This window comes from Scyliorhinus canicula, chromosome 7, assembly GCF_902713615.1.
Source record: "Scyliorhinus canicula chromosome 7, sScyCan1.1, whole genome shotgun sequence".
NCBI lineage: Eukaryota > Metazoa > Chordata > Chondrichthyes > Carcharhiniformes > Scyliorhinidae > Scyliorhinus > Scyliorhinus canicula.
The window spans coordinates 189,187,750-189,203,835 of NC_052152.1; the positions used below are offsets into that span (position 1 = coordinate 189,187,750).

The following is a 16,086-nucleotide window of genomic DNA, read 5'->3' on the forward strand; positions in this document are numbered from 1 at the left end:
GAGTTGCTGTTCTGAGTCACACATTCAGGCTTCAGCACGCCACTCGTGGAGTGAGGGACCCTCCTGCTCATCGTAGCTCCACAGGAAAGGGACATATATTTTTAGGTAGTTTTGAAATTTACCTCTTGTGGCTGGAGGTTGCTGAAACAACTTGAGCACAGCAGCCCATTGCGGACCTCAACATTCACCTGGTCCCTAAACAACTGCCCAAGTTACAAATGAGGCCCGCTAATTTAGCAGTAGAATCAATACCCGTGTAAATTGGGAGCAGGCCATTCCACTGCTGCATCCATTTATGGGCAGCACAGTAGCACAGTGGTTAGCACAGTTGCTTCACAGCTCCAGGGTCCCAGGTTCGATTCCCGGCTTGGGTCACTGTCTGTGCGGAGTCTGCACATCCTCCCCGTGTGTGCGTGGGTTTCCTCCGGGTGCTCCGGTTTCCTCCCACAGTCCAACAATGTGCAGGTTAGGTGGATTGGCCGTGATAAATTGCCCTTTGTGTCCAAAAACGGTTAGGCGGGGTTTCTGGGTTACGGGGATAGGGTGGAGGCGCGGGCTTAAGTAGGCTGCTCTTTCCAACAGCCGCTGACGTATCGATGGGCGAGTGGCCTCTTTCTACACTGTAAATTCTATGATTCTATGTGCTTTGTGCCAGTTTATGCTCCACAAAACACATAGCCATTTCCACCCCAGTGACACTGCACCATTTCCCATTCTCCTGGGGTAGGGAGGTTGCTTTCTTTGATACCATGGCTCAGGTGAGTAACTCTCACTTCAGATATTGGAGGTCATAGGGTTCAAGTCCCACTCCAGAGACATAAGTACAAAAATCAAGACAGGCACACCAGTGCAACGCTGCTCCATCAGAAGTACTGAATCCAAATCAGACATTACTGAATACCTAGAGTGCAGAAGGAGGTCAGTCGGCTCATCGAGCCTGAACCGACCCTCTGAAAGAACGCAATAACATAGGCTCACTCCCCCACTTACTCCCATAACCCCATCACACCAACCAACCTTTGGACACTAAGGGGCAATTGAGCATGATCAATCCACTTAACCTGCCCATCGTTTGACTATGGGAGGAAACTGGAGCACCCAGAGGAAACCCACGCAGACACGGGGATAACGTGCAGACTCCACACAGTCGCCAAAGGTCGGAATCGAACCTGGGTCTCTGGCGCTGTCAGGCAGCAGTGCTAACCACCAACCATCACCTGAAGAAGGAGCCGTGCTCAGAAAGCTCGTGTTTGAAACAAACCTGTTGGACTTTAACCTGGTGTTGTAAGACTTCTTACTGTGCTCACCCCAGTCCAACGCCGGCATCTCCACATCATAACCACCATGCCGCCATCGAGGTCCTATATGCCCTTTAATAATATAATAATAATATAGGTGCAAGCAAAATATTTAATGGAGCCACTTTGAAGAAGAACAGGGGAGTTATCCCTGTTGCCCTGGCCAATATTTATTCTTCAAACAACATGACTAATACGGATCACCTGGTCATTATCACACTGCAGTATGAGGCTGCTCGCTGAGCTCTAATTGACTTCCGCAATTCCTGCATTGCAAAAATGGTTAAACTTCAAAAGCATTTACTGGCAAAAGTGTTTGGGATGTAAAGATGCTGCATAAATATATGCCGTTTTTTTCTTTGGGGTACTGGGGGTTTCACTGTGTTTTGTTCAATGCACTCACCGTAGGTTTGTGTTAGGTTACGAGCGGGTCTATGTGACAGATGTACGGTCACCCAGGAACTGGCCAGGAAGAAGCAACAGGAATTTGAAAATTCTCAACTCCAAAGCCTTCAGCATATTTCAGTTCTCAGTAAGGACTCTAAAACTCTCTCTATTGGCACGTTTTTCCGCTCGTTCTTTTCACGGGCACACTGCATCTTAACTTGCTTCTGATTCTGGATCTTTTGCAGCAAATGAAATCAGTGGCTTGAAAGAAGAAAACAAAATGCTCCACCAAGAGCTGCGAAAGCTGAAATATCTCTTGGAGTGAGTAAAATGTGTCATTATTCTTCCACTGGCAATGTCAAAATAGTCTTCAGGGGTGGAGTCACAATAACTGTTGTTTGCGAAGAGCTCGGTGGAGCTTTACTGTGTCGAGAACAAGAAGGATTTTCCTACAAAAAGATTGCACGCCGAATAAATACTTATCAACATGAATTATGGATCAAACTTGTCCTTGCATGATATAGCTGTACTCTCATGGACCTGGGTTTATAGATTAACATAAAATTTACAGTGCAGAAGGAGGCCATTTGGCCTATCAGGTCTGTGCCGGCCCTTGGCAAGAGCACCCTACATAAGCCCACACCTTCACCCTATTCCCGTAACCCATCTAACCTTTTTACGACACTAAGGGCAATTTAGCATGGCCAATCCATCGAAGCTGCACACCTTTGGTCTGTGGGAGGAAACCGGAACACCCGGAGGAAACCCACACAGACACGGGCAGAACATGCAGACTCCGCACAGACAGTGACCCAAGCCAGGAGTCAAACCTGGGACCCTGGAGCTGTGAAGCAACAGTGCTAACCACTATGCTATCGGCAGCACGGTATCTACCAAGGATTAGAATAGATCATTTCTAAATGATACAGCTCAATTGGAGTGTCTGAATCACTTTTGGTATTGAGTTTGATCAATCCTTTCTTGATGAAGAAATGCCTCAATTCTTCACATTTTTAGTGACATCTATGTATGAAGTCTGATTTTCCAGACAGCGAGCAGCCCAGCCTGCGAATATTTCTCCCAGAGCCGCTGAGAGGGGCAGGAGTGCCTCACAGTTTCCATTCGAAGATCGAAACTGCCAACCATCACAGCATTGGAGTCAGGCCAATTTCCCATCCCTCCACAGCTTGTGAACTGCCGCAGATGTCCCTTTGGTACATGGGGATACGATGTACTACATGGAGACAGATTGTTGCTGCTGATCAACATGATGGTAACAGGAGGGCACAAATATGAGATAATCAGGAAAATAATTAAAGGGGAGATTAGAAAACACTTGTTTATACAGAGCGTTTTTGAAGGTGCAATTCCCCCCCCCCGCAAAATAAAAACAGTTAGAGTCTATTTGTAATTTCTATAAAGGCAATCAGATAACTGCCTCGTAATATCATTTCATGTTAATGTCATGAAAGGATAGGGAAACAAGAAAATGAGTGGCATTTAGACAAATAAGCTCACAGAATGAAGGAAATGGAACAGAATGATGGACTGAATGTTTTCTTGCTCTGCAATAACACGCAAGAGGGCTCAGTTTAACCTCATATTCCCAACTGAAAACAGGACTGGACTGGTCACCCAATTTACACCCTGCCCAATTGCACGCTGCTTAAATCAACTGGTTGATCAACCCAGGCCCATCAGTTCCCAGCCAGGCAAATTAAATAGAATTACAATAATATAATAATAATCTTTATTGTCCTAAGTAGGCTTACATTAATACTTCAATAAAGTTACTGTGAAAAGCCCTTAGACGCCACATTCTGGCGCCTGTACGTGTACACTGAGGGAGAATTCAGAATGTCCACATTACCTAACTGCACGTCTTTCAGGAATCGTGGGAGGAAACCGGAGTACCCGGAGGAAACCCATGCAGACACGGGGAGAAAGTGCGCAGACAGTGACCCAAGTCGGGAAATGAACCGTGGATCCTGACGCGATGAAGTCATAGTGCTAACCACTATGCTACCGTGCTGCCCAGTTCCCCCTATCATCCTTCAATGATATATGGGAAGAACATAAAGTAACCGTGTCAAGATGTGAAAGCTACAGCTTTTATTTTTTTGACCTGTACAGTCATAAGTTAATATTGTGCTTGCCTTTTGAAATTTGACAGCACGAGACAGAGTCAAGCTTATCCAAGAGGCAGCCGCTCCTTGTCGGACAACGCTATATCTTCAGATTCGTCCTTGCATAGCAAAAGGAAACAAAGCTTGGACAGTGCATTCAGCTCATTAGCGGAGCATCAGAGCCATAAGCAGCAGTTTAAGCCTCCTACGAAAGGTACAGCAATTCTTAAATATATTTGCTAGCTGCTGGGTGCTTACCTGACATTAGTAACGTCAGTCATTGAGTACATGTAACTGCAATTGTTTATTTTCTATCCATTTGTTAAATAAGTTTATTTCATGTTGTCTCTTGTTACAGTCGCCAGTTGTTCTCATGGAATAATCAAGAAAAAAATAGCCAACTTCTTTTAATAAGTTGTAACTTGCACGCAGCAAGGAATGGTTCCTGCTCTTGATAGCTCTACAATGGCTCCTGCTGGTGCGAGCACATGTATAAATATTGGGTGGAGGCATGATTATTGGACTTTGCTGATTTTGTCCTCGGAGCTAACTGATTTCTTGGGCTCACCTTATGTAGAAAAGCCATTTGTGTGAAATAGAAGATTATCAGTATTCGTGGATCTTCCCTGGAACTGAAGACCAGGCAAGAGCAGCCACTCTCTTTGAGATGTAAATTTTTATTTTGGAACTCACAATAAATAAATCGGGAATTTTTGAACCACAAGTTAAGGGCACTGTCAGAAAAGTGAGAAAATACCAAATTGTTCCACAAAGGTTGTAGATATGTCTATGGGAAGCTATGGCGGGAGATGTTGGCCGGTTTGTGGAGCTGTCTTGGCCTGAGGAAGGGATAGGACCGGAGCCATCGCAAAGTCAGTCATAGAAACAATGGGGAGCATGAAAGGGAATAAGTTGTGTTGTTACTGGGGCAACCTCTGTACCCAATGCCGGCACTAACCGAATCGTGGGGAAATGGATGACTGCATGCAGTGGGCGGTTGTGGGGGCTGTGGTCCTTGGTGGAGTAACCCGCTGACCGGGTCTGGCTTATCGATTGTGGATTGGCACCTTATCAAGGAGATGAAGCCCCCAAGCACTCAGGAAGTATGGGAAGCCGAGTTTCAGAAGTACCAGCAGTTCCCCGAATTTAAGATATTAAATCATGACATGACTTTACATGAGTTTAAGTTCATCTGGCACATGGAGCATTCCCATCGGATGTGGAGTGGGGCAGTGGGATGGGCCTACATTCTGCCTGCCACCTATCTCTGAAGGAAGGTTGAAACTGTGGGGGGCAGAGCTCTGTGGATTTGTGTGCTTCCAGGGTTTGCTGGGCTGGTACATGGTGAAGAGTAGTTTGGAGGAGAAGATTTGTACGATATCCCCTGGATCAGTCAGTATTGCCTGGCTGCACATCCTGGATCCACACTGGCTCTGAACTGTGCCAGTCTGTGGACAGGCCTGTCTCTGCTCCTGCCCCCAAGCCTGATGTCCAATATCGGTTGGATGCTGCTGATGCGACAGTTTACGCGTGGGACTGAAAGCTCGGTATTCATTCCAACACTGTCAGGTGCTTTTATTGCTGGACTGGATGCTGGGCCTGTCAATAATCCTTTCTCCAAAATGGGGGAGCGTTGAGTGCCTGATGACATTTTAGCCTTTTCCCCAACTCTCAGAAACTCCTTTGAACCACAGTTCAGTTTGACCACAGAGCCCAGGGTATTGCCTCAGTGACAGCCGTGACCATTCTCTATGTGCTTTCCCAGAGGATGCCAATGCCCCGAAGGACTAAGATGGCAATATCATCTCTGCTAGCCATGGTTTACTTGCAGACTGCTTTAGGAATCAGCACCCTGCTGCTCTACATCCCCACTCTTCTGGCAGCCACACATCAGTCAGGATCCCTCGTTCTGCTCAGCCTGGCACTCTGGTTGACCCACGAACTCCACAGACTCCCGAAGTGAAGCAAGGGACCAGCTGAACCTCCTCCTTCTACCACATAACAGGTCTCTGTTCACTTAACTCCAGTCGTCTTAAACATTCTTTCTCTCCCAATTCTCTGGTTATCTGGACTGTAACTTGGAGCATGACAGCATAGTGGCTAGCACTGTTGCTTCACAGCGCCAGGGTCCCGGGTTTGATTGCCGGTTGAGTCACTGTCTATGCGGAGTCTGCACGTTCTCCCCAGATTTCCTCCGGAGGGGGGTTGTTGGGTTACGGGTATAGGGTGGATACGTGGGTTTGAGTAGGGTGATCATGGCTCGGCACAACATCGAGGGCCGAAGATCCTGTTCTGTGCTGTACTGTTCTATGTTCTATGTTCTATGCTCCAGATTCCTCCCACAAGTCCCGAAAGATGTGCTTGTTAGGTGAATTGGACATTCCGAATTCTCCCTCAGTGTACCCCAACAGGTGCTCTAGAGTGGCAACTAAGGGCAGTGTTAATGCAAGCCTACTTGTGACACTAATAAAGATTCTTATTATTATAACGTCCCCACTAACACAAAGGCTATTCGTGAATGGTCATCCATTAGAGATGAAGGTGGACATGGGGGCTGCTGTGTCCGTCATTGAAAATTTTTTTTTTCGGGTAATCAATTATTTTTTTTCCAATTAAGGGGCAATTTAGCGTGGCCAATCCACCTAACCTGCACATCTTTGGGTTGTGGGGGTGAAACCCATGCAGACATGGGGAGAATGTGCAAACTCCACACGGACAGTGACCCGGGGCCGGGACCGAACCCGGGTCCTCAGCGCCGCACACGGCAGAGCTAACCACTGCGCCACCGTGCTGCCCTCGCTGTCTCCATCATTGGAGAACAGATATTTAATTGCCTCCCGACTGCCATCCTACCTCTGAGTCCAGAGGACACCAGAGCTAAATTAGCCACCTATTCTGCTTCCCATAACCTTTACAGGTTATGAAAATCACAATGACCCCAGCGAACCACAGACAACAGTCAGCCCGACTTCCATTCATTGTCATGTGAGGTTAAGGACCAAGTCTCATGGGCAGAGATTGGCTAAAGTGGATCAGACTGGATTGGCTGGAAATTTTCAGATTGGGTGTTGGAGAACCATACAAAGTAAATATCAGTAAATACCCTGAAGTCTTCCAAGAGGGCCTTGGAAAAATAAAAGGAGTCAGAACCTGAACCTGTGACAACACCGACACCACACCAGAATACTTCAGGGCATGACCTGCTAGACCATACTCATTGCTAGAGAAATTAGAAACTGAGCTTGGATGTCTGAAAGGCCGAGGGAAATAAGACCCGTGCAATTCGTGGAGTGGGCCGTACCTGTTGTATCCGTTCTCAAACCCGACAAATTAGTCCGCCTGTGTGGGGATTGTGAGCTCACAGTTAATCGGGTCTCAAGATTGGACAGGTACACCATGTCACATCTCGAGGAGTTACACACCAAACTGGCAGGGAGCCAGTATTTCACATGAGCCACAACTGCCTCAAACCAGAACTGGATGAACCCCACTGTAAATGCATCACAATTAACACACATAAGGACCTGTACAAGTAAACCCGCCTGCCCTTCGGAGTCTCATGGGTTTGCCATATTTCAGAGGGTTATGGAGAATATACTCCAATGGTTACCCAAGGTGACGGTGTACCTGGATGACATTCTGATCACAGAGACTGCTGAGTATGTGCACCTAGAAAACCAAGACGAGGTCCTGCTGTGCTTTTCAAAATTAAGGGTGCATCTTATAAAAGAAAAGTTTTTCAAGCTAGTGAAGTAACCTATCAAGGCTAGTGTGGATAAAAAAAGGCTAACACCCCGTGGGGAACAAGGTCAAAGCAATTAGGAAAGTGCCTTTTCCACGAAATGCCACAGAATTCAAATCCTTCCTGAGATAGCCAAATATTATGGAAAATTCATCCCAAACCTGGCCTCCTTGTTGTCGCCATGACATTTGCTATTGAGGAAATACCAGAAATTATCCCGGGAGGAGTTGCAAGAAGATGTTTTTGACATTTCCAAATGGCAGCTATAATGGTCTAATTTATTGGCCCATTACGATCCCAAGAAGGTGCTCATATGGAGTTGGGGCGGTACTCTCTCATCGTTGGAAAGACGAAACAGAATGACCCATTGCCATACACGTCCAGGACTCTTTCGGATACAGAGCGGCGCTATTCACAAATTGAGAAGGAAGACTTGCCAGTTATATTTGGTGTAAAGGAATTTCACCAGTGTGCCTATGGTCAGCGTTTTCTGATAGTGACAGACCAAGTATTGGGTCTTTTTAAAGAAGATAGGGCAATCCCTCCCATCGCCTCTTTCCAGATACAGCATTGGGCCTTGTTAGTGGCAGCTATTCCTTAGAGCATCATCCTGGAATGAGAATACCCAACGCTGATGCTTTGAGTCGTCACCTGCTGCCCACAAGCCTGGCTCTCTTGCCTGCATTAGAAGAGGTCACAATGGCCTTGAATTTCTTAGAAACTCTCTCTCAGTATCGGTGAAGCAAATCAGGGCTTGATGACAGAAGGATCCATCGTTACCAAAGCAAAGACACATGATCCTGAAAAACGGGATTGGAGGAAAACTCTCTGATGACATGAGATCATACCTAAATAAGAGAGAAGAACTCAGTGTGGGGATCCGCGTCCCATCCTTTGTTTCCCATCCTTGGCTGTCCCCAATCCTAATGGAATTACAAAACGGCCACCCTGGAGTTTCCAAAATGAAGATGTTCGCCAGGAGCTATACTTAGTGGCCCAGGCTCGACACAGGACCAGGTTAAACAATGTAATTTATGCCAGGAAAAGGTCAGCACGGTGGCCTAGTGGTTAGCACTGCTGCCTCATGGCGCTGAGGTCCCAGGTTCGATCCCGGCTCTGGGTCACTGTCCGTGTGGAGTTTGCACATTCTCCCCGTGTCTGCGTGGGTTTCGCCCCCACAACCCAAAAATGTGCAAAGTAGGTGGATTGGCCACGCTAAATTGCCCCTTAATTGGAAAAAATAATTTGGTAATCTAAATTTTTTTAAATTTATGCCGGGAAAACCAGAAACAACGCCCTCGAGCTTCCCTGTACCCATGGGAGAGGCCACGCAGGTCATGGGTGTGGATGCATGTAGACTTTGCCAGGCCTTTCTTGGGGTCTATGTTCATGGTCTTAGTGGATGCGCATTCCAAGTGGATGGAGGTACATAGCATGGCCTCTACAATCTCCCATCAAGATACTTCCACAAGGTTTTAGCGCACATGGCATACCAGAGGTCTTAGTCTCCAACAATGGCACAACTTTCACTAGTGGGGAGTTCCAATACTTGATAAAGTCAAATAGCATTAATACATTTGGACGGTGCCATATCACCCATCTTCCAACAGACTGGCGGGGCAAGCAATGCAGACCTTCAAGAACAGCATGAAGAAGCAGCCAGCTGCACCGAGGTTGGCACGGTTCTTATTTGATGACAGAACCACTCCCCATACCACAACAGGAGTTTCCCCAGCAGAACTACTGCTGTGACGACATTTTCACACTGGGTTATCTTGTTATCTCCAGGGAGGGTGGAACCCCAACTGGAAAATAAAAAAATAAATCACAATGCCATAAAATCTGAGAATGTTGAAGACTGGTGACCCAGTTTAAGTACAAGATTTCGGAAATGGCTCCAGTTGGGTCCCAGGATTCATATGTAGAAAACAAGGCCTGTATCCTGTAGGGTCCAAGATAAAGTTCTGATGAAACAGCTGGTATTCCCCTGAAAGTCAATGCTGAAGAAGATCCACGTCCATGACCCTTCAGCACTCCCTGCGGAAGCGAAGATCACCAATCCGTTTCACACCTCCCAATCCGGCTCCACCTACTATGGACTGGAGGCAAAGTGTGAAGAGGCGGCAGAGGCCTCCTCACTGTGGAAGCACCAGGGTGAAACTGACTTTGAGGCTGGAGGAATGTTAGGATGACCACGAAGGACACGGGGGATCGTCGATTATCTGCCCGTGGGGTAGAGGGAATATGGGTTCCCCTACTGAGCGAGCGGAGGCTCGCCCAATAGGAACCATTTAGCAGGAGGTTAAAACCCGCAGCCCAGACCTGGACTGGTGATGCCAATGGTCCCCAGGCTGTGATACAAGCACTGTACACCCCGGCAGCAGTTCGACTAAACCAGAGTTTAGTATGAAGCCTGGCCTTGGCAGAGTAATTACTGCATGCAAGATAGCAATCACATTTTTCAACAGTGTCTGCTTAATGTACAGAGATTTGTTCTGTTTCTCAGTCATTTGTCTTTATTTTTAAAATGAAGCCCACATAATTGAAGTTCCTGATTGGAAGGCACGGTTAGATGAACCTAGTTTAAAAAGAGGCTTGCCGTTATATAATGCTTTCCACAACCTGAAGATGTCCCAAAGTATTTTACAGCCAATGAAGTACTTTTGAAATGTAATCACTGTAGAACTGTAGGAACATTGCAGTAAATCTGCACACATTATGATCCCTCAAACAGCAATATGATAATGAAGAGATAATCTATTTTACTGATATTGATTGAAGGGCAGAACACCAGGGAGCTGTTCTTCAAACAGTGGCATGCAATGTTCTCTCTAATTTCCCTTCACTCTGCATAGTCCATTTGTTACGCTGAACGGGTCCCATTAAGACCTCACTTGTGTAAATCTTAAAGGGACATATATTTATGCTTGTCCTGTTTGTCCTCTGCCCAGAGGGAACATTGTTGCCATAGGATCTTTTATGCTGACCTCAGCAAAGGAACAGTACTCGGGGTTTTTTGGAAATTATTTTAATTAAATTTTTAGCATTTCATAGAAATGAACACAAACAACATGAACCATAACAAAATTACTTAACAAGGTTCCATCAACAAACACTTTTTACAAAGACTGTCACCTCCACCCCACCTCCCCCAGCCCCACCCGAACTACCCCCCCCCCCTCCCCCCCGCCGTAAACAAGTAAACCCCCTCCCACCCCATAAACTCCAGGAGTGACCAATTCTTTGAAATGCACTATGAACGGTCGTCATCGTCCATAAAACACCTCATTTGACCCTCACAATCTCCATTAAATCACCTCGCCACATCAAAGTCTTCGCTGGTGCTGCCATCCTCCAGCACAATAGGATATGCTTCCAAGCCACCAATGAAGCAAAGGCCCGGACATCAGCCCCTGCTCCCGTCCGCAGTTCCGGCACTTCGGAGGCCCCAAAAATCCTCACCAGTGGGCAGGCTTTCACCTCCACATTCAGGATCACCGACATGGTGTCAAAAAAGGGCCCCCACAACTCCACCAGCCTGGGGCATGACCAGAACATGTGCGTTTGATGTGTGGGTCTCCTTAAACAATGCTCACACCTATTTTCCGTTCCTTCAAAAAAACGGCTCATCCTCGCGCAAGACGATGTCGCATTCACCCTCTTATACTTTATAAATTTAGAGTACCCAATAATTTTTTCCCAATTAAGGGACAATTTAGCATGGTCAATCCACCTACCCTCCACATTTTTGGTTGTTGGGGTGAAACCCACACAGACACGGGGAGAATTTGCAAACTCCACAGGGACAGTGACCCGGGGCTGAGTTCGAGACCGGGTCATCGGCGCCGTGAGGCAGCAGTGATAACCATTGTGCCACCATGCCGCCCACATTCACCCTCCTCAACTCTTCGCATCACACCCCTTCCTCTAGTATTGGCCCCAATTCCACCATCATTTCACCGTCGTCCCCTCAACCGAACCCAACTGCTCTCCCGCAATATTATAGTACATCCCAGGTGGACTATCCTCCACTGTGCGTAGGATAAAATCCGTTCCAACAGGACGGATGAACCATGGAAAAGAAAGAAAAAACTGTTCAACCCAGCTCCGCATCTGAAGATACCTAAATCTTTTGTGTCCGAAAATCCATGACCCCACGCCGGGTTGTAGAATCCCGGGGGGGTACGAGAATCACGCCACGCCGCCCCGATGCTGGCTCGCCGATTCTCTGGCGACGATTCTCGGGCGCCCACATGATCGCCATCGCGCTGGTCGGCAGCCGTTGAAAGCGGCCCCCACTCCCGCCAATTCTCTGGACCTCGATGGGCCGTGTGCCGCCGAGTTCGGCCAAGTACCGCTGGCGTGGGTCACGTATGGTCCCACACAGTGAGACCTGGACATTCTGTCTGCGGGATCCGTCCTGGTGGGGGAGTGGGGGATCCGACCCTGGGGGGGTGGGGGCCTCCACGTTGGCCTGGCCCGCGATCGGGGCCTACCGATCGGCGCGCGGGCTGGTTCCGTGGGGCCCTATGTTCCTCTGCGGTGGGCCCCTGTAAGGCTCCGCCATATTATCCAGGGGCCAGCACGGAAATGGGAGCCCACTCGCATGCGCGAACACGCAGTGGTCACAGTGCGCATGCGCGAACTCGTGCCGGCCGTAGCGTGCATGCGCGAACTCGCGCCTGCCGTGCTGCACCGGCTGGAGCAGCGGAGGCTACTCCGTCACCGACCTAGCTCCCTCGGAAGGGGTAAATAACTGATAATCGAGGACCGTTGACGCTGAGTGGTTCGCGCCTCTTTTCACACCGGCGTCAGAACTTGGCCGCGGGATTGGAGAATCCCGACCCATATTTCTCCTTTAACTCCTACAAGCTCCTTGGAAAACTGGTCTCCCACTTTTTCCAGCCCTCTCTCCTTTCAAGCACTAAATGTGGCATCCAGCCTTGCTGGTTTGAATAAGTGACTGGGACAGCACCTCAGCTTAACGTCTCATTCAAGAGATGCACCCACTAGTGCACAGCGCTTCCTTACTATCGCACTTTTATTTCCTTTTTCTTCTTAAAATTTATAGTACCCAATTAATATTTTCCAATTAAGGGGCAATTAATGTGGCCAATCCACCTAGCTTGCACATTTTTGGGTTGCGGGGGCAAAACCCATGCAAATACGGGGAGAATGTGCAAACTCCACACAGACAGTGGCCCAGAGCCAGAATCGAACCTGCGACCTCAGCGCCGTAAGGCTGCAGTGGTAACCCACTGCGCCACCGTGCTGCCCTCACTATCGCACTGAGGGATCCATCCACATTTTATGCTCAAGTCTCTGGAGTGCAGTTTGAACTGAGATTCCTCTAATTCAGAGGGAAGAGGGCTAACAATGAGCTAGAGTCCTATCACTGGCCTATGTTGGAGATAACAGTAAGAAGTCATTCAACACCAGGTTAAAGTCCAACATGTTTGTTTCAAACACTAGCTTTTGGAGCACTGCTCCTTCCTCAGGTGTTCCACATCATATGTTGAAGATAAGAATAAGGGAAGCAAATGGCTTTTCAGGCAAGTTTTTACGCACATTTATATATTTTACCGCAAGAATATTTCCATGCTCTTAATATTTTCCCATTTTTCTGTTCACTTTTAGAGAGTTACACTGTTCCTAAAAGACCTCCCTGTCATAATCTGTCTGAGATGCCATTATTTGATTTGGTAAGTACAGTATTATTTAATTGTCATTTCAGTAAGCTAATGTTCAAGTCAAAGTGCAGTTCGTTTGAAAAGGGCAATGCATTATCAGTCGTCATTAGCCAGTTTTGCGCATTACATCTTGTTAATTTTTGCTTAAACATAATGACCGACAACATAGTATACAATTTCAGCACGAGCTTTGTTTGACAATGCTACATAATCCCCTTTTATTTGTACAGTGCTAGACCACATATCTTGTCAGGAACAACAAATTAAGGCCAAATATAATTTGCGTGTCGCGGTTTTAGCCATTGCCTCTACAATCAACTGCAGGTACATCAAGTGGAAAACTAAGCAATAAAGGGTGGCATAGTGCCAATTCCAGAGGCCCAGGCTAATCCTTGGGGGGGCACGGGTTAAATCCAACCAGGGTAGGTGGTGGAATTTGATTAATAAAATCTAGAATTAAAACTTGTCATAATCACTGTGCCAACTATCGTCAATTGCTGTAAAAGCCTATCTGGTTCACTGATGCCCTTTAGAGAAGTAAATCTGCCATTCTTACCTGGTGATATGTGACTCCAGACCCACGGAAACATGGGGCGGAATTCTCCCCTACTCAGTGGGCGGTCCCGTCGGAGCGGAGTGACACCAACCACTCCGGCGTCGGGCCTCCCCAAAGGTGCAGAATTCTCCGCACCTTTAGGGGCTAGGCCCGCGCTGGAGTGGCTCCCGCTCCACCGACTGGCGCCAACGGCCTTTGGCGCTATGCCGGCTGGCGTTGGGGCTGGCCAAAAGGCCTTCATCGGTCAGCGTGAGTCCGCGCATGCAGCGGAGCGTCAGCGGCCGCTGCATCACCATCGGCGCATGCGCGGTGGAGGGGGTCTCTTCTGCCTCCGCCATGGTGGAGACCGTGGCGGCGGCATAAGAAAAAGAGTGCCCCCACGGTACAGGCCCGCCCGCCGATCGGTAGGCCCCGATCGTGGGCCAGGCCACCATGGGGGCACTCCCTGGGGTCCGATCGCCCTGCAACCCCCCCCCCCCCCCCCCCAGGACCCCGGGGGCCCACTCGCACCGCCAATCCTGCCGGCACAGAGGTGGTTTAAACCACGTTGGCGGGAGAGGCCTGGCAGCGGTGGGTCTTCGGCCCATCGCGGGCCGGAGAATCACCGTGGGGGTCACGCCGATCGGCGGGGCGTGATTCCCGCTCCTGCCGATTCGCAGGAGGCGGAGAATTCCGGCCACGGCGGGGGCGGGATTTACGCTGGCCCCGGGCGATTCCCCGACCATGCGGGGGGTCGGAGAATTCCGCCCCTGGTCTTATTTGGGCCTGGCACACCACTCAGTTTAAGAACTATTCGGATGACCAACAAAATACCCATGACACGCACGTCCCATGAACAAATAAATAATCCACCTAACCTGCACATCTTTTGGGTTGTGGGGTTGAAACCCACGCAGACACGGGGAGAATGTGCCAACTCCACAAGGACATTCAAACCGGGATTCAAACCCATGTCCTCAGCGCGATGGGCAGCAGTGCTAACCACTGCGCCACATGCCGCCCCTACTCATTGAGACAAATGGAGGATATTCTATCGTACTCCTGACTTGCGGCCTTATAGATGGTGGGCAGGATTTGGGGAATCAGAAAGTAAGTTACTCACCGCAGAATGTGATACGCATGATAGGGTTATGAGACTATGGTGCGACCTCCAGTGAGGGGAAGTGCTGAGCAGACGCAGGGAAGGTGGCTCTTCTACAGGAACTCAGAAAGTTGGCATTGTTTCCATGAAAATAGCCCACCATACCGGTTGAACACCACCCTCCCACAAGACAGCTGCAACTACTGAGAAATGCCCGGCAATAACTCCAGCATCGGAAAGAATGGCAGAGCCAACAAAAACCTGGAGAGGAGGAACGGGAGGACGGCGAACACGAAGAGCGAGTCAGAGGCAGTCACACCCGAGCAGGCTGCCTCGGTGGGACCCACGGCGGGCTATCCACCGATAAGCGAATGGATGGACCTCATGACCCAGAAGCTCCAGAAACACAGAGATGCTATCAAGCTGGAAATGATGGCGAAAATGAAGGCTGTGGTCGTGGACACACTGGCTCCCTTCAAGGTGGCGGTGGAGGAAACAGAGCGCCGACTGGAAGCACAGGAGGCAACAGTGAGTGAAAAAGTGGCGACCTGACCAAAGTGACTGAAATGCCTCCCTGGAAAGGAAGTAGCAAGGTTGATGACGATGCAAGGGGCACTGAAGGGGAAGAATGAAGATCAGGAGAATTGGTCACGCCACCAGAACATCCGTATTGTGGGCCGACCAGAGGGCATCGAGAGAGGGACCTCCTGAAATATGAGACCCAAACGCTGGGTAACCTGGTCGTAAGAGAGAGCTTTCCCAACCCCCGTGTCATAAGAATGTCGCTTTAAGAAATGTTTGGCTGCTCATGTTACTGCAGTGATGTCAGAGTGTGGGTGGAGCTGAGCTCTGGTTCTGCATTTTAGTTTCACTTTGAGAAAAGCTTGGGCGTTTCTGTCTTTTTGTTTTCGTTTTTCAGTGTATTGCAGCTGAAGTCAGAAAAAGTAGCTTTACTGTTGAGCTCTCTGCCATGAAGGACTATCTCTTGATCATTTGGTGAATTCAGAATTATAAATGTTTTCAGTATCAAATGTAAACCTAGTGTGCTTCTGTTTAAAGGTTTGTTAAGTCTTCTGTGTGTTAAAAGGACAGCATACAGATTACTTAGTCTTGTATTATTTGGGGGTGTATTTGATTTACTGGTTGCTAAGATGTTCACTGTTTGTGTTAGAAAGGTTAATTTGAGTTCATAAAATAAACATCGTT

At 48.4% G+C, this 16,086-nt stretch overlaps 1 protein-coding gene and 1 pseudogene across 2 annotated transcripts in view; both read left to right on the forward strand.

The window, feature by feature from the left end:
• The window catches only part of rbbp8l (retinoblastoma binding protein 8-like), a 155,756-nt gene that overhangs the window by 69,702 nt on the left and 69,968 nt on the right, over positions 1-16,086 (forward strand). For both annotated transcript variants that reach the window (XM_038803512.1, XM_038803513.1), the window contains exons 5-8: positions 1,718-1,830; positions 1,931-2,006; positions 3,859-4,025; positions 13,191-13,255. In XM_038803512.1, coding sequence (XP_038659440.1) covers positions 1,718-1,830; positions 1,931-2,006; positions 3,859-4,025; positions 13,191-13,255 — 421 coding nt within the window. The remainder of the gene's footprint in view (positions 1-1,717; positions 1,831-1,930; positions 2,007-3,858; positions 4,026-13,190; positions 13,256-16,086) is intronic.
• LOC119968620 lies at positions 4,611-5,774 on the forward strand (annotated as a pseudogene).